Source organism: Drosophila yakuba, chromosome 3L (genome assembly GCF_016746365.2).
Source record: "Drosophila yakuba strain Tai18E2 chromosome 3L, Prin_Dyak_Tai18E2_2.1, whole genome shotgun sequence".
Taxonomy (NCBI): domain Eukaryota; kingdom Metazoa; phylum Arthropoda; class Insecta; order Diptera; family Drosophilidae; genus Drosophila; species Drosophila yakuba.
In genome coordinates this window covers 24,677,680-24,700,606 of record NC_052529.2, presented here as the reverse complement: position 1 = coordinate 24,700,606, position 22,927 = coordinate 24,677,680, and the positions used below count along the sequence as shown (strand labels likewise).

Sequence of the window (22,927 nt, the reverse complement as noted above, 5' to 3'; positions counted from 1 at the left end):
GGACAGACGGACATGGTCATATCGACTCGGCTATTGGTCCTGATCATGAATATACATACTTTATATGGTCGGAAACGCTTCCTTCTGCCTGTTACATACTTTTCAACGAATCTAGTATAATCCTCTAGTCGCTCTTCCCATCTGGCTTGACTTTTTGAAGAACGACTTGCACCATGATGGCTCCGGGGATCTGCTCAGGCGAGCCCAAGCCTTTGAGAGCGCGAGTATGAACATTAAATGTATCCGATAGTTCCCGTAGTTTAGAAACTGATCCATTGCGTACTGCCTTCAAACCCAGAATCTCCGTACTGTGTGCTTGAAAAACGAAACGGCGATTATCGTTTTGCACTAAATCTAACGCAGTTGCTTAGTTGCCGTTCGTGATTTCCAAAGATTGGATAGTCCAACACAGAATCTTTCAAACACGACTTAAGTGCTGCAACTTCTCAATGTTGGTTAGGTCCGGATGGTTGTCTATAATAAACATCGAGTAAAAATCTGTCCAGCTCGTATTGCCTCCACTGAATGTTGGAAGCGGCAAAGGCGGCAATGTGGGCGTCATATATCGCAGCTGATGCTATGGATAACTGCAATAATGGAATGCAATTATGTGGAATGCGGAGCAACAGAGAACGACAAACAGCTAACGGCAGCTAACCAAGCTGATAAAATATACCGTATATATATGTAAGCAATTAATGGCTGCTGTCTATAAAGAAAACTAAAATGGAAACGTTCGACTTGGTTTTATAGAGCAGCTTAAGGAGTACTCTCGCGCAACTGAAAAAAAAATTTTCAGTAGTATTTATGGTTAATTATTTGCCGATATTTATGTATTTCGCGATTTGCATTAAGCTATATTAATTCTTATGCACAAATCACGCCGGGGCCCTCAAATGTTTAGCCAATGACCTTTTTTATTATCTTAACTATTATAACTGGTTTAATGCTACCGGCTACGTAGTCCGACAATGTCCATACTTCATTTGATCCGGGCCGCTTCCTATTAAAATTTAAATAATCTTGCATACTCTTTCATATACTTTACGACTAATGGGTTAAGTAACTTAGAAGTAGATCTCTTAATAAAAATGTAAATTTAACCATAACACCATATGTTTATTACATCTATGTGTGAGGGCAGTCAGCCTAAATGGAATTAAATAAAGCTTAATACTTTGGGAAGTCATGGGAGGAGTATATTCTGCAGCTTGGTAATTAAGCCAATGGAGGTAATTGAGCTGCACAAGGTTAAGCACCTTAAAGAATGTGGTATACCAAATGCTACTCCTAACCTATTATCGTATAGCACACCCAGAAAAAAAGATCAAGATTGAACCATTCTCAGGTTGGAATCGATAATCTTATCAATAATGAAAAAATCTCTTTTCGCTATCGGGTCAAGCCGATCTTGGTATCGAGAAGATACGATCTCGCTTTTGAGAAGAACCATCTTGCCTTCGAGACGAACCGATCTCGATCAAAAATTCCAATCCACCATAAAAACAAGAGAGAACGCTACAATCGAGTTCTCCGACTATCTGATACCTGTTAGAAGCTAGTGGAAGTGCGAAGGAGATTCATTAAAACTACGAGTAACGGGTATATCAAGAGGGAACGCTATACCAAAGGATAAATTTCCACAGTGACAATTTTTTGTAGTTTGTGGGCGTTAGACAGATAAACATGGCCAGATTGAAAAAGCTATTAATCCTGATCAAGAAAATATATAATTTTTATGGTCGGAAACGCTTCTTTTTAATCTACGAGTAAGGGGTATAAATATTGTGACATACGATGCATAGAGAGCTGGACCTCATGGGAGATACAGCATCTCTTCATTTCAGGGCTAAACGAAAATAACCTAAGGGCAATTGTGTTCCAGGCACATCCAAATTATTTTCCTTCTGTAATAGAACTAGCTAGGGCTGCAGAGGCAAGCGTAGAACATAGTTCGTGGCAAAATATGAAAGGGCTTTGAACAGATGAATGAGAACAAGCCAGTATCGTATTGCGGAAAAACTGGGAATAAAATAAGGGCCCGCCGTGGCCAAGAAAAATCTAAATTATTTTAAAAAACAAAATTCAAAATGATCATTTACATGATTCATCGACTGCAAAAACCCCCCTTGAGGAAGATAATGTCTGGTTTGTTACCTTTAGACTAAAATTGTGGCCAGCAACACTTACAAAAATCTTGATGTCAGCAGTGAGATGACCCTTGTTAAATTTGTTAAAATAAAAAATTCACTAAAAAATTTTTTTTTGTAATACGCAAATTTGCGTATTACGTATTACGTATAAAGTCAACAAACCATACATTATCTAGATAAATATTATATAAATATAGAAAGAATTGTGTTCATATCCCTACAAAGCTACTTCAAAAAAACCTTTTTTTCGGCCTCTAAAGGTAGTACCCCATAAACTAGGCCCTAGAATCCAAGGGTACCAGTCCGTTATGCTCGAAATTCAGGGAGTAGACAAACTTTCGGTTTTGCCTATGGGATAGTAAGTTTCCTGCTTACAGCGATAAACACGCCGATTTTACATTCGAACATATTTATACCCGTTACTCGTAAAGTAAAATGGTATACTATAGCTAGAAGGCTATGACTAAGCATACAGATGTGACTAAAAACCGCCTAAAAGTAACGATGTCACTCTAGAAAATTTTTTAGAATTTCTTTCATTTTAATATTTTTTTTTCTTAAATTGTATCGTATGTCTGAAACTGTTGAAATTTCTTTCTAGCACCCGGTACGGATATCTGCTGGTTGAGCGTTCTCTCTTATTTTTTTGAATAAACAATAATTCTACATATATTTTCATTCTTCATGATTTCATAAGATGGATTTGGACCATTTTCGGCGTCAGCTCATTGCGATTTTTTAAGATGACGTTTTAGATTTAAGCCATCATCTCAAAATGGAATAGCAAACACATGTTTTTTCTTCTTTAAAAATAAAACGAAATTTTGGTTTGCCATTGTTTTCAAGAAAAATTCAAAGCAAAAAAAAACTTTATCGAAATCTCAGATCTAATTATGAGTTGCATGATCCTTACAGAGTTTTATGTTCTGACTATAATAGATTCTATCCTGTTATCTCTAATTCTGACTCTCTGCCGTTTTTAAAGCGATCTATACTAACGTATTTAACACATTCTTAGATCATACTCAGATCATACGATTCAAGCCGTACGATACACGGCACCGCCCCTCGGTCGGTTGGGCGGGAGGTGTGGCCGTGGGACTCGCGCGTAAAAAAAAAAGATACAAGTATATTTTTGTCCTTGGTTTTTATATTGTGTTTTTTTATTTTAAGGCCTAGTATTCACAAAAGAGGCGTCCATAACAAAATTTTCGTCAAATTTTGGTTGAAAGAATAAAATTGTATTTATTAGATTCGTTGAAAAGTACATAAGTAACATGCAAAAGGATCTAATAGTCAGGGAACTCGGTTATAGCGTGCTCTCTTGTTTATTTTTTTCTCTAATTAACTTACATGGTCGATGTCAATTTCCGTGCGATTATAAAGTCCTTGAAAATATATAATTTTAGTCCTAATTTGATCAAAATCCAATGACTATATCATATAGCTGCCTTAGAAACAGTCAGAACGAAAAGAATAAGTGAAGTAGTCTAAATATTTAAATATTTTTTTTTAGAGCAACTGGATCGTATTGAAGAAGGAATGGATCAAATTAATGCCGATATGAGGGAAGCAGAAAAAAATTTAAGTGGAATGGAAAAATGTTGCGGCATTTGCGTTCTCCCGTGCAATAAGTATGTATAATTTTATTATTATATAACAGTATTATCTTTATATATAAGTTAAATAAAAGATAGGCTATTTATTCCATGCCCGTCCGAATTTTTTTACACAAAAATTGGAACTAAATCTGAATTACAAGTTTTCTTGATAGTCCCCCAGCTCTGTCGCTTCCTCTGCCTGCGTCGGTGCTGTTGGCTGCCGTCGTCGCTCCCGCGGGAAGCGCTCCATCTTGCATTTTCAGGTTATTGCAGCTGCACGGCCAGATGCGCGTGCAATCTTTCGCTATTTGTTGTTTCGAATTCTTTTGGTCTTCAGTCCTCCGCCTTTAAAATCGAGCGTCCCCACTCGTTGTGGTCGTTGATCTGTTTGTCATCGGTGATTCGGTTGATATGAAATTTTGTAGTCATAGTTTCTCTTTAAGGATAATTGTACCCGTTACCCGTAGAATAAAAGGGTATACTAGATTCGTTGAAAAGTATGTAACATGTATGTTTGTATGCAGAAGAAAGCGTTTCCGACCAAATAAAGTATATATATTCTTGATCAGGATCAATAGCCGAGTCGATCTGGCCATGTCCGTCTGTCTGTCCGTATAAACGTCGAGAAAAAAAATTTGTTTGGCACGCCCACTCTAACGCCCCCAAATCGCCCAAAGCTGCCACTCCCACACTTTTGTTTTGATATTTTATTATTAGTATTGAAAAATCCTTCAAAAACTGTAAGTGTTAAAATCTTTCCGTGTTCAAAATTTTTACCGTATGCTTATTATAAAAAAAAACAAGAGAGGACACTATGGTCAAGTTCCCCGACTATCTGATACCGGTTACACAGCTAGTGGAAGTGCGAAGGAGATTCTTCAACACTGACAGTTTTTGGCGGTTAGAGTGGGCGTGGCAAAAGGTTTTTTGGCAAATCGATAGAAATTTATAAGACCAATACTCTACGAGTAACGGGTATACTAATTTGTATTTTTCCAATGTACAATTTCAATATAACAATACCGATCTGCTGAATTGAAGTTCTTAAACTATTCTGACTTTTTCTACGATCATACGTCGGTTTCGAGAAATTTGTATGAGTACCTTTCTTATGACTTCCAGACAATTTTTGTTTTGTCCCGAATTAGTCACGTATGCAGTCACGATATATGAGTATCCTAAAGTGTAGGAAAGTGCTAATAGCGGTTGCTTGCTGAAAATGCCAAGGCAATTAATAAGATTAAATGATGTGAGTTATATTTTTTTAAAAGTAAGCATTTTGTGAGCGTTTTGTGCATGCTGAGGGTGGACTGGGAAACTTTCTGAAACCTGCTTTCGCAAAGTCGGCTTTTCTAGAATCTGAATGTTTAATATTTTCTTTCGGTATTTATGTCAGGAGCCTTTTCCTCTACCTGTTTCATAAATTTCAACGGATATGCACTGTTATGCACTTTTGCCTATCTACAACACGGCGGAGTGATCTAAGAATTTAAAGAAATTCCAATTGTATTTTTTCTGGAAATTATTTCACGAACAGATTCTAGGAATGGACTAAGCAACAAAATACGAATCGGGTTAAGAAGAAGCGCAAGTACCGTAACGATTGTGGCAACGCAGCATCCATCAGACCGAATAGCAGTTAAAGTGTGGAGGCAGAAAAAGATGGTGTATCAACGGTGGAAAATATAGCTTAGCTTAGCAGAAAAGGATGAATAAGAAACCTTAGAAGTCGAAGTGCTATGTAGGGAAGTGTTTTCTCTCGTCAGCACTAGCAATCACAAAAGGCCAGCGAATTTTCGAAACATTTTTTCACCTTCCCAGAGTCTTTAGGTCAAGGCAAAGACAAGGCAAGGATTAATTTGGATAGAGAAGAGGGATTGAAAGAGCAATAAGAATATATATGCCTAGATATGGGGTGTACACTCGGCCGTTCGGTGGTGTCGATCATATGGGGCACAAGTTTAATCTGGATAAATAATCGGCGCAGTACAACTTAGAAAGGAACTGCGAGCATCTAATCGATCACTGAAAAGATCACAAGCACTGTAGGAACACCAGGAATGCGGGAATGACATCATTTGCCACCCGAAAGAGAAGTTAAATAATAATGCGTTCCGCGCAGGAAGCTGACAATCATCAATAATCAACATGCGAGTGGACTAAAATTAACTAAATTAACTGCACGTCTTGAAAATTCTATGTAGCTAATGCTCAATGGGCTTGGCAATGGATCATAAAATGCAAAATGTTGTAGAGAAGCGTAAAAGATGCCATAGAAAATATTTTATTTTAATGGTCATATTTGACATACACACATTCACATTTTTAGCCGTACACACATTCACATTTTTAGCCGTATATTTAAATTAAAATAAGCAATTTAGTGATTGCAATGGAGGGGCGGAGTTTTGAATTAGTACGGCCTGCGGCCGCTTACATTGCCTGTTAGAAATTCGCGCCCTTTTGGCGTAAACATTCTTCTCCCCCTTATGTAGGTTAGGTTAGGTTTTACCGGCCATCGGTTATCCGACGCACTTAGATCATTAGGGGTCTATTGTGATACCGTATGTGTTTTCCCCTTTTACCCGTCGAAAAAAATTTAAGTGGAATGGAAAAATGTTGCGGCATTTGCGTTCTCCCGTGCAATAAGTATGTATAATTTTATTATTATATAACAGTATTATCTTTATATATAAGTTAAATAAAAGATAGGCTATTTATTCCATGCCCGTCCGAATTTTTTTACACAAAAATTGGAACTAAATCTGAATTACAAGTTTTCTTGATAGTCCCCCAGCTCTGTCGCTTCCTCTGCCTGCGTCGGTGCTGTTGGCTGCCGTCGTCGCTCCCGCGGGAAGCGCTCCATCTTGCATTTTCAGGTTATTGCAGCTGCACGGCCAGATGCGCGTGCAATCTTTCGCTATTTGTTGTTTCGAATTCTTTTGGTCTTCAGTCCTCCGCCTTAAAATCGAGCGTCCCCACTCGTTGTGGTCGTTGATCTGTTTGTCATCGGTGATTCGGTTGATATGAAATTTTGTAGTCATAGTTTCTCTTTAAGGATAATTGTACCCGTTACCCGTAGAATAAAAGGGTATACTAGATTCGTTGAAAAGTATGTAACATGTATGTTTGTATGCAGAAGAAAGCGTTTCCGACCAAATAAAGTATATATATTCTTGATCAGGATCAATGGCCGAGTCGATCTGGCCACGTCCGTCTGTCTGTCCGTATAAACGTCGAGAAAAAAAATTTGTTTGGCACGCCCACTCTAACGCCCCCAAATCGCCCAAAGCAGCCACTCCCACACTTTTGTTTTGATATTTTATTATTAGTATTGAAAAATCCTTCAAAAACTGTAAGTGTTAAAATCTTTCCGTGTTCAAAATTTTTACCGTATGCTTATTATAAAAAAAACAAGAGAGGACACTATGGTCAAGTTCCCCGACTATCTGATACCGGTTACACAGCTAGTGGAAGTGCGAAGGAGATTCTTCAACACTGACAGTTTTTGGCGGTTAGAGTGGGCGTGGCAAAAGGTTTTTTGGCAAATCGATAGAAATTTATAAGACCAATACTCTACGAGTAACGGGTATACTAATTTGTATTTTTCCAATGTACAATTTCAATATAACAATACCGATCTGCTGAATTGAAGTTCTTAAACTATTCTGACTTTTTCTACGATCATACGTCGGTTTCGAGAAATTTGTATGAGTACCTTTCTTATGACTTCCAGACAATTTTTGTTTTGTCCCGAATTAGTCACGTATGCAGTCACGATATATGAGTATCCTAAAGTGTAGGAAAGTGCTAATAGCGGTTGCTTGCTGAAAATGCCAAGGCAATTAATAAGATTAAATGATGTGAGTTATATTTTTTTAAAAGTAAGCATTTTGTGAGCGTTTTGTGCATGCTGAGGGTGGACTGGGAAACTTTCTGAAACCTGCTTTCGCAAAGTCGGCTTTTCTAGAATCTGAATGTTTAATATTTTCTTTCGGTATTTATGTCAGGAGCCTTTTCCTCTACCTGTTTCATAATTTTCAACGGATATGCACTGTTATGCACTTTTGCCTATCTACAACACGGCGGAGTGATCTAAGAATTTAAAGAAATTCCAATTGTATTTTTTCTGGAAATTATTTCACGAACAGATTCTAGGAATGGACTAAGCAACAAAATACGAATCGGGTTAAGAAGAAGCGCAAGTACCGTAACGATTGTGGCAACGCAGCATCCATCAGACCGAATAGCAGTTAAAGTGTGGAGGCAGAAAAAGATGGTGTATCAACGGTGGAAAATATAGCTTAGCTTAGCAGAAAAGGATGAATAAGAAACCTTAGAAGTCGAAGTGCTATGTAGGGAAGTGTTTTCTCTCGTCAGCACTAGCAATCACAAAAGGCCAGCGAATTTTCGAAACATTTTTTCACCTTCCCAGAGTCTTTAGGTCAAGGCAAAGACAAGGCAAGGATTAATTTGGATAGAGAAGAGGGATTGAAAGAGCAATAAGAATATATATGCCTAGATATGGGGTGTACACTCGGCCGTTCGGTGGTGTCGATCATATGGGGCACAAGTTTAATCTGGATAAATAATCGGCGCAGTACAACTTAGAAAGGAACTGCGAGCATCTAATCGATCACTGAAAAGATCACAAGCACTGTAGGAACACCAGGAATGCGGGAATGACATCATTTGCCACCCGAAAGAGAAGTTAAATAATAATGCGTTCCGCGCAGGAAGCTGACAATCATCAATAATCAACATGCGAGTGGACTAAAATTAACTAAATTAACTGCACGTCTTGAAAATTCTATGTAGCTAATGCTCAATGGGCTTGGCAATGGATCATAAAATGCAAAATGTTGTAGAGAAGCGTAAAAGATGCCATAGAAAATATTTTATTTTAATGGTCATATTTGACATACACACATTCACATTTTTAGCCGTACACACATTCACATTTTTAGCCGTATATTTAAATTAAAATAAGCAATTTAGTGATTGCAATGGAGGGGCGGAGTTTTGAATTAGTACGGCCTGCGGCCGCTTACATTGCCTGTTAGAAATTCGCGCCCTTTTGGCGTAAACATTCTTCTCCCCCTTATGTAGGTTAGGTTAGGTTTTACCGGCCATCGGTTATCCGACGCACTTAGATCATTAGGGGTCTATTGTGATACCGTATGTGTTTTCCCCTTTTACCCGTCGAGGCTCGTGTGAAGTTAGCAGTTTTCCCAGCCAGAGGCGCTGGTGAATTTTTGTATCCGATGTGAATCGGTGTCGGATAGGTCGGACGTATCTATCAGGAACCTGCTTCCTAGTTGAGCAAGTCTTTTCGCTTGCAGTGCTGGACAGTGGCATAGTAGATGCTCTACCGTTTCTTTCATTTATTCGTCCCTACAGCTACGGCAGAAATCATTATACGGGGCATTTAGTCTTCTGGCATGGGTGCCTATCAACGAATGCCCTGTGATGACTCTCATAGCAGTGCTGAGGTTTGCTCTGGTTAATCTTAAAAGTTTTGACGTTCTTTTTGAGCTTATTTTTGGCCATATTTGGCGTGTTAGGCGACAGTGTGTGGAATTTTTCCATATTGTCTGTTTTGGTTTAGGTTTTCCCTGAGTAGTAGTTTACATGTGGCTAAAGGCATACTTTTGGCGCGGTAGTGCCTTCTCGAGCTAGTTCATCCTCGATGGAGTTGCTTTCTATGTCCCTGTGTCCGGGTACCCATATAAGGCTGATAACGAATTGTTGTCTCATCTCGTGTAAAGATGAGCGGCAATTCAATACTGTTTTTGAGTTTGTACGGCCAGACTCAGTCGTCACTGCCGTTTGAGTAGTTTTTTGGGAGATCCTGACTCCTTTTTGTTTTTTTTTATCGACTCCATGTGATTCCCACGAGTTGCGGAGAAAAGAAGGGTACACCCGGGCGGAGATCCGCGACGCCCTGACGTAAGCAAAGGAATCATCGCCCGGATCGGCAGCAGGATCAGGGTCCGTACTCCAGGCATGCTTCACTGACGGTCCATCCGAACACCGTATGCTGAGCGACGGGCAACCCATTCTCGAGTTTTAGGAACGCCGATTGGATCAGTTTTGCATAGACGTCTGACCCCAACACTATGAAGGTGCTTTCCGGCCGGTGGAAGCGGTCGTCTCCAAGACGAAAATCGTCGAATTTGGACCTAGTGGCGTCGCTTAGCGCTCGAATGGGTGTCCAGATCCTTAGGCTGGGGTCAATCTTTAGGACGACATCCAGCTGAAAGCGGTTTGTTCGGGATCGGATAGTCACCGAGCAAACCTCGTCGTCTCCCAGCCGTGGGCAGCCGATGCTGCTCACCGGCATGAATGGATCGATCATGGCGCCGACCTCGAAAGTCCTCGAGCCCGTGTCCAGCACGATGATGGCGGTTGAAAGGATGTAGACAGCCTTCTGCTGCGGCCACCGACGGGGACGCGGGCGATCATTTGCAACAATTTTCGGCAGCTTACTCTTGACCAACCGCTTCACCCCCTCTTCACGATGTATGGAGCAAAAACCCCCACATAGTTACCAAGCGCAACCTGTGTTCTGCGAACAGGAACAACACCCAGCAGGGCGTGACGCGCGTTACCAGACTGTTCGCTTTTCTTCGACTAGCAACATCACCGTAGACGCCACTCCTCGATGACGTTAGGTAGCAGCCCCACCACTGAGATAAGCCGCATCTGGCCAATCACCAGATCGGTCGATAAACTTAAAACCGATTACCGAAACAGAAACGGAAGAATTAAACATAAACGGCCCCCCAAATTCGATGACGACCATAGGCATATCAAAACGGACACGATTGAACAATGAAAGGTTAGAACTCTGAGAGAACCATATAGCACAGTTCGTGGCGGAGATGGAGAATATGAAGAGTATTGCAATAGCTGGAATCAGTGAGATGAGGTGGTCTGGCAGTGGGGAAACAACAACATCAAATAGCAATCTACACAGTGCCAACAATGACGGAAGCAGATACGGGGTGGGGATCTATGTGTCCAAGCGCATAAAAAAGACAGTGCACTCCTGGGAACCCATTTCTGATAGACTCATGAAAGCCAGATTCAGATGTAGAGCTAGACATAAAGATATAAACATCATACAATGCTATGCCCCGACGGAAGACGCCAAATATGACACCAAGAACGACAACTACACTGCCCTTACAGCAACCCTCAGCAAGACGCGGCAAGGTGACATTAACATCCTCATGGGTGACTTAAACGCGAAAGTAGGTCCCAACAACACCGGACTAAGATCTGTCATGGGCCGACATGGAACTGGGACTCGCAATGACAACGGAGAGAGATTAGTGGAACTCTGCCAGGTATTCCAACTGGTCATCGGCGGCACAATATTCCCACACAAAGATGTCCACAAATACTCCTGGACATCTCCTAGTGGTAATACGCGCAACCAGATCGACCACATTTGCATTAGCAGGAAATGGAGACACTCACTACTGGACGTTCGAAACAAAAGGGGAGCATCTATATACAGTGATCATGAGTTGGTCATTGGAGAACTTGAAATAAAGTTGAACCGCAACTACCCAAGGAACACTGACAACAGCCAACACCGACGAGCGCCCCCCCTGAACCTGCACCTCCTTAGCGACTACACTCTGAGGAAGAGAATGACGTCCACATTGCGGGAACAACTGATCCCTCTAGAAGACTATTGCACCTGCAGACAGCTAAGAACCACAGCTGAGCAAATAATTGGGCTGCAACAACGCGGAAGAGCAGACTGGATATCTGAAGGGACCTGGGATCTGATTAGAAGGAGGAACAACCTGAAGCCTCTGGCGGACCAGCTCACACAGAATCGTGAAGAATATCGCGAACTGTGCAGAGCTGTGAAAAGAGCGGCCAGAAAGGACAAACGAGGGCTACTGGATAGACTTGCGACAGACGCTGAACGAGCAGCCTGCGAGAACAACATGCGCTCGTTATACCAGCAGATTGCACTGATTGCCGGAACCCACTACAGACGGAACCAGCCAGTCAGAGACCTAGAAGGCAACCTCTTATCCAATGATGATGCACAAATCCGGAGATGGCGCCAACACTTCATGGGAATTAGCCACACCACATCACCAAACGTGGCTAAGGGCTATAGAAGCATTGCGCCACCAAGTCGGAATACCAGGATACCCTCTACACCCCCGCATGTAAGAGAGATTGTGAATGCAATAAAGAAGCTAAAGCGCAACAGGGCAGCCGGCGAGAACAACATACCAGCCGAACTGCTTCAAGTTGACACTCAGCTGATGGCTGATACGCTGCATCCACATTTCGTACGCATATGGGAAGGCGAGACTGTACCTGACTCCTGGAAAAGCGGAATCATCGTGAAGCTCCCTATGAAAGGCGGCCTTAGCGACTGCAACAACTGGAGAGGGATAACACTACTCAACACTAGCTATAAAATCCTAGCTACACTGCTAAACGAACGCCTCCAGAAAGAAATCGAGCCAACAATCCGAGACGAACAGGCAGGCTTCAGACCACACAGGAGCTGCGTAGATCAGGCAAACACACTACACAAGCTGTGGAATGGAGAAGGCGTTCGACTCAGTTGAAAGGGCAGCAATATGGCGATCACTTGCAAGGAAAGGACCTCATCGCTATCATTAAATCGATGTATGACGATGCCAACTTGGCGGTACTGCACAACGGAAAAACAAGTGAACCTTTCTAGACGAACACCGGAATTCGGCAAGGATGCCCTCTATCACCTCTACTCTTCAACATCGTGGTTGACGAGTTAATGAGCGAAGTATGCTCGTCCAAGCGCGGAATTACGTGGAGATACCTTGAGGACTTGGACTATGCAGACGACATCTGTCTTATCTCTCATAGACTCGGCGACATACAGAGGAAAAGTGATGACCTCGACAGGATAGCCAGCAGCGTGGGACGTAGCAAAAACAAAAGCTATGCGATTCAACCACTCCAACCAAGGAAACATCATCATACATGGGAACCCAATCCAGTTCGTCAACAGTTTCCCATACCTTGGCACCATAATATCCAACAATGGAGAAGTGGATGTTGATGTCTCGTGTCGTCTTGGCAAAGCCCGCTCAGCTTTTGGGAGACTATACCGCATTTGGAGAAACAGAGAAATAAGCCGGGGAACAAAGCTCCGTGTCTAAAATGCGTGTGTGAAATCCTTACTGCTATACGGAAGTGAGACATGGCTCGCAACGAAGAAAGTAACGCAGAAACTGCAGGTTTTCAGCAACAATTGCCTGAGAATCATATGTGGGATATTCTGGCCAAACAGAATAGCCAACACAGAGCTGTGGTGCGTTACAAGCGAGCCCCCGATACACACCCAAATAAGGAAGTATCATAGTAAGGATGGCACTGGACTGGAAACCCCAAGGAAGCAGGATGGTAGGAAGGCCAAGAGCAACATGGAGAAGAACCGCTCAAGAAGAACTTGCCCAAATAAACATCACATGGGAAATTGCTAAACAGACAGCACAAAACAGAGTTAGATGGAAGGCTCTCGTATAGCCTTCCCGTGATGCCCGTGTTGGTGAAGGCCCTCGAGGAGGAGACTGTTGGAAAATCATCCATTAGCTGGGTTTAAAGTCTATTCTTGTAGTCGTGCAATTCTTACACGAATTCCCCACAGCCTTCGCCAGATTCATGATTTAGGAATCCATTACTTCGATCGGATCAGGCGTATGATCGATTAACTACCGCCGTGAAGTGTTATCTGGTGAGCAAATTGGATGAGAGGGCGAGACAGTCTACAGTCGTAGGGGAGAATTATCGGTACGAAATAGAATTCTTCGGACTTTGTTTTGAAGTCCACTTTCTCATCAGACTTCGTTCACAGAATTCACCACTGCCAGAACGTCGACGACGTACATGTTCTGCTTAATGAAGGGGCTGGCTTTTGGAAATGGCACATAGACGTACTCTGCCAGCTGTTGCAGTACTCAAATGGCGAAAAATGGGGCGCACTTGACCCCGAAGGTAACTATTTGGAATTCGAAGTTTCGTATATCTCCTCCCTTGTTTCAGAACAGAATTATTTGAAAGGGGGTATACTTTGGGTCGACCCAGATCTAACGATACATTTTTGTAATGTCCGCACTGAAGACGTATTGAAAATACCGCCACTTCAGGATCTAGATCGCTTGATCGTTATTGATTGAAGCGTTAAATACAACGCGAAGCTTTGTAATGGTGCCTTTGGGTTTAACTACCGCATGATAAGGAAGATAATAAGTCGGAAAATTATGAGTCGGCGGAACTTCTTTCAGATGACCCAGATCCAGATACTCCTGGATCACGGTGTCATATTGCTCTTTTAGGGGAAATTCTCTTTTTAAACGAGTCTCGTTTCTAACGACTAACGCAATGGACCTCGAATATTTTAATTTGGATCCGCAATTCTCAGGGTCGCAAAACGGAAGCTTCACCATGTACCTCCCCCTTGCGACTCTCTTCGTAGTTTGTATGAAGGCCTTTCTGCAATAGGAATCAGAATCTTTTACCATCTGGACTGGTTAATCATCCACCCCTCAGAACTTGCTGAAAGGCGTGTCGAGCGAATAGGTCGCCTATCTGGTGCACCTGAGTCGTGAAGGATGCGAACCGTTTCGGATTACCCTGGAAATCGGCCCTGTTAGCAACCACCCGAAAATAGTTTCTTGACCCAGGAGCGAGCCGCAAATATTTTTTCGGGTGGTATCCATCATGATGGACGGAACACACTTGATTACCCGCACATGGTATGCTTAAGACTATGTACTCTTTATTTCGCATACATGCCTTCTGCATACACATGAATATTATGTATGACTTGACCACTTAGGCTGCTAAGTGCATGCTCAGCATTCTCACGCTCCGCGATCGGCTTATGTATAAGCGTTAGATCGTATTTCAAGAGCTGGAGTGCTTGTGTAATGCTTGGTGGTCTTTTTGCGTAGTTTGTATTAATTATTTATTATGACAAAGTGTCACAATGTATTTAAATAATCGAAGGGTAGATACACTACAATATGCTTTAAAACAACAAATAAGGATTGTTCAGCGATTAGAACTATATTTTTTGTTAACTGAGGAATAATTTTATATCAGTATTACGTTTAAGTAAATAAACATTTTAACCAAGAACAAATTCGAAAACTTGCAGAAGTCAATCATTCAAAGAAGATGATGGGACATGGAAAGGCAATGATGATGGAAAAGTTGTAAATAATCAACCACAAAGAGTGATGGATGATAGAAATGGCATGATGGCGCAAGCGGGTTATATCGGCAGGTAAGCGTACTAAGCTTAAATAATTCTAAGATTTAAAAAATAGATATAGGAGATTTCAACAAACCATTAAATAATGTCAATAAAAATAACATTGTTTTTCGATACGAAACTACGGGTATATCAGTGGTGCCGTCATAAACATTTAATACAATAACCAAAACTGCTTTAACTGGTCCAAAAAGTGTCTAGTATTTTATTTTCTGCGGCAACAACCAAGTAGTGGCAGTCTTAGAAGAGCCTTCGGCTCGAGAGCTTACTTAAAGCCAGCAGAAAACGCTGCTTCAGGTTGTTTAACTTTTCCCGTCGTATGCGATATAAGGATTAGGAAGGACCCAATTGATCACCCACTCCGTTGATGTTGCTTAAGCAAAGCCAGTAAAACAAAGACACTATGCCGTATCGCATAGGTCATTGAAGAATCATCCGGCGCTTGGTCCTCCACAGTAGTCCTGGTGCAAAAACCAGGAAAAGTTAGGCTTTGTATCGATAGCCGAAAGTAAAATGAGGTGACAGTAAAAGATGCATACCCTATGCCCTTAATAAATGGAATATTGAGTAGACTCCCTAAAGCTGAATTTATTACTACCTTAGACCTTAAGGATGCATTCTGGCAGATCCCACTAGATCCAAGCTCCAAGGACAAAACAGCGTGACAATATCTTACCCCAAGTGAGATTTGAGATCTGCGATCTCGTCCTAAAAGTTGGCACTTATTTAGGCCGTTCTTAAGGTCGGGAAAAATGTTAATTAGGCCGTCATGTAGAACATTTCTCCAACTGAATTTTTGGAGTTCAGACTCGGGGTCCCGACCCGAAGCGGTAGCCACTGGGCATTAATTGAGTTTAAGCCAGCCAGCAAGAAAGTGCGTCCGGTCTGTCCAAAAGGCAAAAATATAGTGATCTCTCAAAATTATAAAAAAAGAGAGACGTAGAATACCCAGTGAATCAGCGGTGACAATTTTATATTTTCGTTAACTTTAGTGCCTACTCCTAGAGGGTAAGTTTTGTACGTGTGTTGTGGTTTAGAATTTTTTTTGTTAAGGGCATAAAAAAGGAGAATAATTTATTTCAAAAATTAACCAGTGAGGCCACTGAGACCAGTGAGGGATGCATACATTGCCCGACCAGGAGGTCTTTTTCTGGAGTTCATCAATCAGCAGCGCCACCGTTAAGCACAAGAACATTATTTAATTAAATTTACCAGCTTTACATTAAATTTCTAAATTTCTACATATTCTACCTTACACCGCTTTACACTTTACCGACTGCTTGTTAAGCAGATCGGCAACCAGCTAAGCAGATCAGCAAAGTTATTCCGATCGGAAAATAAATTCCGCCTTATGTTAGGAAACTAAGTTATTTTGTAAGAAAAATAGAATTTATGTAGGGCAATTCCTTTCTTTTCTTTTCTTTTCTTTTATTTTCTTTTCTTTTCTTTTCTTTTCCCTTTATCCCATTTTCCTTCCTCTTCCCAGAAAGGCAAAAGCCCGCCTAAACTGGCGTGAGAAAATTGAATGAAGTAAAAAGAAGAGAGAGTACCGCAGTAGGAGAGCGGCTCAAAAGAGCAGATCAAAAAGAAATAGCTCTCTTAGAATTAAAAGGCGGTGTTAGCTTATTTCTCCTTCGCAGGCAACCACTTGAAGCGCTTCATCGTGGGAAATCCAAAGTGAGTAATATAAATGGTTTAACATAAATGAGAAAGCAGCTGCCGAAAAAGAAAATCAAATAATTAGCTATTGCGGCGCTACTTTTTTCCAGTCCATTGTTTATCAATAATAAATTCGAAAAAAAAAGAAATTTAAAATTGAAATGAAAAATGCTCATGAATAAAATTACCCTTGTCCCCAATATTCGTTTTTCTAAAATTCTCATAAGAATAAAAACTAAAAAAAATTAAAAATTTAAATACACATCCCTATCTACCCTTCCTACCCATAATGCCCTGCCCAGCGTAAATATTCCTTTTTTTAAATACCAAAAAAACTTTACATTTTTACATATCTGTTGCGATAATATCTACATGAACGCCACAGTCTAAAAATTTGTTTAACAATTTAAATCTAGATGTTTGAAATTTGTAACTTGGGGTAATCATTTAGGATAAGTTGTTAAATTTTATAATGTTTAAATCCGAGTAAATCTCTCTAGGGGGCCATGCGTCGTCGGAAAGTGTATGACATGTAAAATGTAGCATACTTGTAGGGATCACCGGTTATGTTAAATGGTTAAATGGTGGTCAAGGTAGGGTGGGCGTCGACAGCTTAGCAGCTGCTGTCGTACGAGTGTGCTAGTGTGTTTGTCCTTAGTCCTGTCGTCCGTTAGTCCTTTAATGTTTTTTTTGTGAAGATCAATTTAAAAGCACGCGATATAAATAAGAGTGTGATACGAGACGAGCAAGCAGTCGCGATGCCAAATATACAAGTCAATTGTTGTCCTTTGCCTTTTGTGTTTTGTATAATTTGTCATTTATAAATGAGATTCAAAAGGTTAATGTACATAGGATGTTAAATGTAGGAGTAGTGAAAAGTTCACTAGGATTTCAAAGAATCAAGGAACCACTTATTGCCTTTTGCCTTGTGTTGAGCCAAGATAATTATTTTCTATGTCTAAATACAACATCCTTCACCTTCCATTCTAATTATTTTCTGATTTAAATCAGTAGTGTCAATAGTAATAATAATCCACACTATTTATTTATTTATTTTATTATATATTCTTGAGTGTATAGTATAGGTCAGTGTAAAGTATAGGTTTATTAGATATGCCACTAGCCCAATTCTAACCACCAGTTGCGGACACGAATTTCACTGAATTTTACTGCGAAATCGGAAAAAAATAAAATCTGTCCTGTTTGCTCTAGCTCCCTCTCATTACCGTCTACCGAAAACTTGTCCGGGGAACTAGAAAGCCAACCCTCTGGTCAAAACCTAAAACTCCAAGAGCACAAAAGAACGTACCAACTAGGTCCAAAACTAGACCGGATAAGATAGCCCCGATAATGTTTAACTGGAAACTACGTTTCTCAGGAAAGGGTCTAATGGTTGTCGAGGACTTTACTTACCGAGTCGAAGCTTTAGCCGGTCAAACATTGGACGGTAATCTTCAGCTCGTGGCTCAAAATACCATTACGTTATTCGATGGTATTGCGAGCGAGTGGTATTGGCGTTACCACAAAAGTGTAACCGTTGTGCGCTGGTATGAATTATGCGCCGCACTAAAAGGGCAATTTAAGGACGACCGAACTGACAAGAATATCAGGGCCGAGATAGACCAGTGAAAACGAATTATTCGATGATTTCTACCGGGTGGGTAATCGCAACTCTTGCGGATAGACTATTGCCCATGTCCATGGCCCATACGAGCCAATCTCCAACCCGAAATTCAGCACGAAATTTTATATGAGCGTATACAGTTTCCGAATTAAGAAGGTTGGTTAGGACTCGGGAAATCTTCATGCAAAGCGTGGGGAAGCCTCAGGTATTTCCACAACGCCAGGTACCCAGGCGACAGGTTTGCGAGGTCCAACGCCAAATCGAGTCAGAATCGGAACTCGATGATAAGACATAGAGTTAGCGGCCATGGAATTGCAGTGCTGCAACTGCCGGGAAAAGGGTCACAGATATCAGGAGTGCACCGCGGACATACGTGTCTTCTGTTATGGCTGCGGTAAAGCAGATACTTATACGCCGTCATGCAGTAAATGTAGTAGTTACGCTCAAAAAAACCAGCAAGGGCGTTCCGCAAAGGCACGCAGACAGATGGTTTCGAAATCGACGATGACCAATTAAGCGATTTCAACCAAACAAGTAGCGGTGTATCTACAACCTTTGAGATGGACCAGCTCCAACAAAAGCTCGATGGCACAGATACAAGCCGATCAAAAGTTCGCAGGGAAAAAAGAAAAAACTAAGAAAGGAAGAACGGAAGCTGCTTCTCTCAGCCATGGTGGGGCAACTTCGCGACGTTAGGCCGTATGATCAGGTGCAAATGCTGGGAAAAACAGTAGTGGGCTTATTAAATACAGGGGCATCTGTTAGCTGCATAGGTGATAGTCTGGCCACAGAACTGCCAGGACTAAATATTTTATGCCAGAAATTTACCGCAGATGTTAAAACAGCCGATGGACAATCTCAAAAAATTACCGGCCGTGAAATCACTGAAGTGTCCTTCCGAAATGGGAACAAAATGATTACCTTCTACGTAGTTCCATCTTTAGCAGGGGATCTCTATTTAGGCATAGATTTTTGGAAACACTTTCAGCTGCTACCTGAAGCTTTCTGCGGCAACAACCATGTAGTGGCAGTCTTAGAAGGGCCTTCGGCTCGAGAGCTTACTCAAAGCCAGCAGAAAACGCTGCTTCAGGTTGTTCAACTTTTCCCGTCGTATGCGATAAAAGGATTAGGAAGGACCCAATTGATCACCCACTCCGTTGATGTTGCTTAAGCAAAGCCAGTAAAACAAAGACACTATGCCGTATCGCATAGGTCATTGAAGAATCATCCGGCGCTTGGTCCTCCACAGTAGTCCTGGTGCAAAAACCAGGAAAAGTTAGGCTTTGTATCGATAGCCGAAAGTAAAATGAGGTGACAGTAAAAGATGCATACCCTATGCCCTTAATAAATGGAATATTGAGTTGACTCCCTAAAGCTGAATTCATTACTACCTTAGACCTTAAGGATGCATTCTGGCAGATCCCACTAGATCCAAGCTCCAAGGACAAAACAGCGTGACAATATCTTACCCCAAGTGAGATTTGAGATTTGCGATCTCGTCCTAAAAGTTGGCACTTATTTAGGTCGGGAAAAATGTTAATTAGGCCGTCATGTAGAACATTTCTCCAACTGAATTTTTGGAGTTCAGACTCGGGGTCCCGACCCGAAGCGGTAGCCACTGGGCATTAATTGAGTTTAAGCCAGCCAGCAAGAAAGTGCGTCCGGTCTGTCCAAAAGGCAAAAATATAGTGATCTCTCAAAATTACAAAAAAAGAGAGACGTAGAATACCCAGTGAATCAGCGGTGAAAATTTTATATTTTCGTTAACTTTAGTGCCTACTCCTAGAGGGTAAGTTTTGTACCTGTGTTGTGGTTTAGAATTTTTTTGTTAAGGGCATAAAAAAGGAGAATAATTTATTTCAAAAATTAACCAGTGAGGCCACTGAGACCAGTGAGGGATGCATACATTGCCCGACCAGGAGGTCTTTTTTTGGAGTTCATCAATCAGCAGCGCCACCGTTAAGCACAAGAACATTATTTAATTAAATTTACCAGCTTTACATTAAATTTCTAAATTTCTACATATTCTACCTTACACCGCTTTACACTTTACCGACTGCTTATCAAGCAGATCGGCAACCAGCTAAGCAGATCAGCAAAGTTATTCCGATCGGAAAATAAATTCCGCCTTATGTTAGGAAACTAAGTTATTTTGTAAGAAAAATAGAATTTATGTAGGGCAATTCCTTTCTTTTCTTTTCTTTTCTTTTCTTTTCTTTTCTTTTCTTTTCTTTTCTTTTCTTTTCCCTTTATCCCATTTTCCTTCCTCTTCCCACAAAGGCAAAAGCCCGCTTAAACTGGCGTGAGAAAATTGAATGAAGTAAAAAGAAGAGAGAGTACCGCAGTAGGAGAGCGGCTCTAAAGAGCAGATCAAAAAGAAATAGCTCTCTTAGAATTAAAAGGCGGTGTTAGCTTATTTCTCCTTCGCAGGCAACCACTTGAAGCGCTTCATCGTGGGAAATCCAAAGTGAGTAATATAAATGGTTTTACATAAATGAGAAAGCAGCTGCCGAAAAAGAAAACCAAATAATTAGCTATTGCGGCGCTACTTTTTTCCAGTCCATTGTTTATCAATAATAAACTCGAAAATAAAAGAAATTTAAAATTGAAATGAAAAATGCTCATGAATAAAATTACCCTTGTCCCCAATATTCGTTTTTCTAAAATTCTCATAAGAATAAAAACTAAAAAAAATTAAAAATTTAAATACACATCCCTATCTACCCTTCCTACCCATAATGCCCTGCCCAGCGTAAATATTAATATTATAATAATATTCCTTTTTTTAAATACCAAAAAAAACTTTACATTTTTACATATCTGTTGCGATAATATCTACATGAACGCCACAGTCTAAAAATTTGTTTAACAATTTAAATCTAGATGTTTGAAATTTGTAACTTGGGGTAATCATTTAGGATAAGTTGTTAAATTTTATAATGTTTAAATCCGAGTAAATCTCTCTAGGGGGGCCATGCGTCGTCGGAAAGTGTATGACATGTAAAATGTAGCATACTTGTAGGGATCACCGGTTATGTTAAATGGTTAGTGGTGGTCAAGGTAGGGTGGGCGTCGACAGCTTTACAGCTGCTGTCGAACGTGTGTGCTAGTGTGTTTGTCCTTTGTCCTGACGTCCGTTAGTCCTTTAGTGTTTTTTTTGTGGAGATCAATTCAAAAGCACGCGATATAAATAAGAGTGTGATACGAGACGAGCAAGCAGTCGCAATGCTAAATATTCCCCTTCTTTACTCTGCGGAGAATTGGTAGCTGGAACAAGCATGATCGCCCAACTGCAATTTACCATCTGCTCGGGGAAGCTATAATCGTAGTTCGCTACAATTTCTTGAAGAGCAAAAGGGTCTACTGATTCGTTGAAAGGTATGTAGAGGGAAGCATTTCCGATCTTATAAAGTATATATAAGTTAACAAGTAACAGCGGTAAGAGCTGTGTGTGGCGGTGAACGACACACTAAGGCTTACTTCGGATGCTGGTCGGCGGACGTGATCTGTGCGAGATAGGGTAATCGTAAGTTCCCTCTTTCTATATTAATCACTTCTAAACTGACAGCCGAAGAATAAAGGCCCATCATCGTAATCGAATCTTTTATTTAATATAACCACTGTCAATATCAAGTCAGAGCTACGACCCTGCTACCGGCTTATTCCAGTTGGTCACTTGAGCTATAGTCACCGTTCGTGGCCACCACCTGGTCCCGATCCGCACTCTGTGTGGTACAGAGCTACAGAAGCGACAACGAGGTGACTGTGCTGGGGGCAGCAACGTGCCGCGGTATGCGGTAATCCCGTGAGCAGCGACGTGCCACGGGGACACCTCCTGGAGCAAACGTCGCAGGTGGAGGATCTTGCGCGCAACCACCTTGCCGCATACATCTTTAAATTATATCTTATATCCTTGCTCACTAGGCAAGTCCATCCTATAAACGTCTATAAAGGCTTGAGGGTTAAGCTTAAGCATACAGATTTTAAAATCCTACTCGCAGCATGTATTAGACAGTTGCCACGCGCAGACTTTTTAAAAATGCGGCGTTGCGTCGTCTGGTTGTAACCACAGCTCCAGGAAATCGTCGTTGTTCAATTCAGAATGAAAAATTTAATAATCATGGCTTTATACGATCAGCATTAACTGCAAAGTTCCGGCCATCATCGTTTTCAAAGAAGTACGTACCAATGATTTTACCAGCCAATAAAGTGCACGAAACAGTCAGTTTTTCTGGATGTATCGGTGTTTCGACATGGAAGTTATCAATAATTCGAACTAAGTTGGAAGATGTGGTCGACTATAAAATGGACAGAGTGCTCGATACGCGATACGTATTCCGTACAGAACCATTATTTTCGTAGTAATATTTTACTATTTGCAAGCGCTGACAGCTGTTAATTCGGTTGCAATCTTGAAAATAAAAAAAAAACTTTAATAAACACTTTTACTTTACGAGTAACATGTATAATGTGGAAATTAAGTAATGTCTGTTTGCCGCAACATAGCGTTAACGCTGTGCGGTAATAGGTAATATTGGAAACTATTGACAAACCTAAGAAACGGGTTGGCATTAAATTCGTATGTTTT

General features: G+C 41.0%; 1 protein-coding gene and 1 long non-coding RNA gene across 8 annotated transcripts in view; one reads left to right on the top strand and one right to left on the bottom strand.

Moving 5' to 3' along the window:
- Window positions 1-22,927, top strand: part of LOC6540108 (synaptosomal-associated protein 25) — a 189,782-nt gene that overhangs the window by 113,325 nt on the left and 53,530 nt on the right. For 5 of the 7 annotated variants that reach the window (XM_039374344.2, XM_039374343.2, XM_039374342.1 and 2 more), the window contains exons 5-6: window positions 3,670-3,787; window positions 14,940-15,068. In XM_039374344.2, coding sequence (XP_039230278.1) covers window positions 3,670-3,787; window positions 14,940-15,068 — 247 coding nt within the window. Of the gene's footprint in view, window positions 1-3,669; window positions 3,788-10,629; window positions 13,571-13,634; window positions 13,775-14,201; window positions 14,536-14,939; window positions 15,070-22,927 lie in introns of those variants that run through there. The other 2 variants (XR_005561201.2, XR_005561202.2) reach the window with 2 other exon arrangements.
- Window positions 6,440-20,553, bottom strand: LOC120321544. The gene is made up of 2 exons (XR_005561203.2): window positions 18,129-20,553; window positions 6,440-6,753 (listed from the first exon to the last, which is right to left on the bottom strand). It is a non-coding gene; the product is annotated as an uncharacterized LOC120321544 (long non-coding RNA).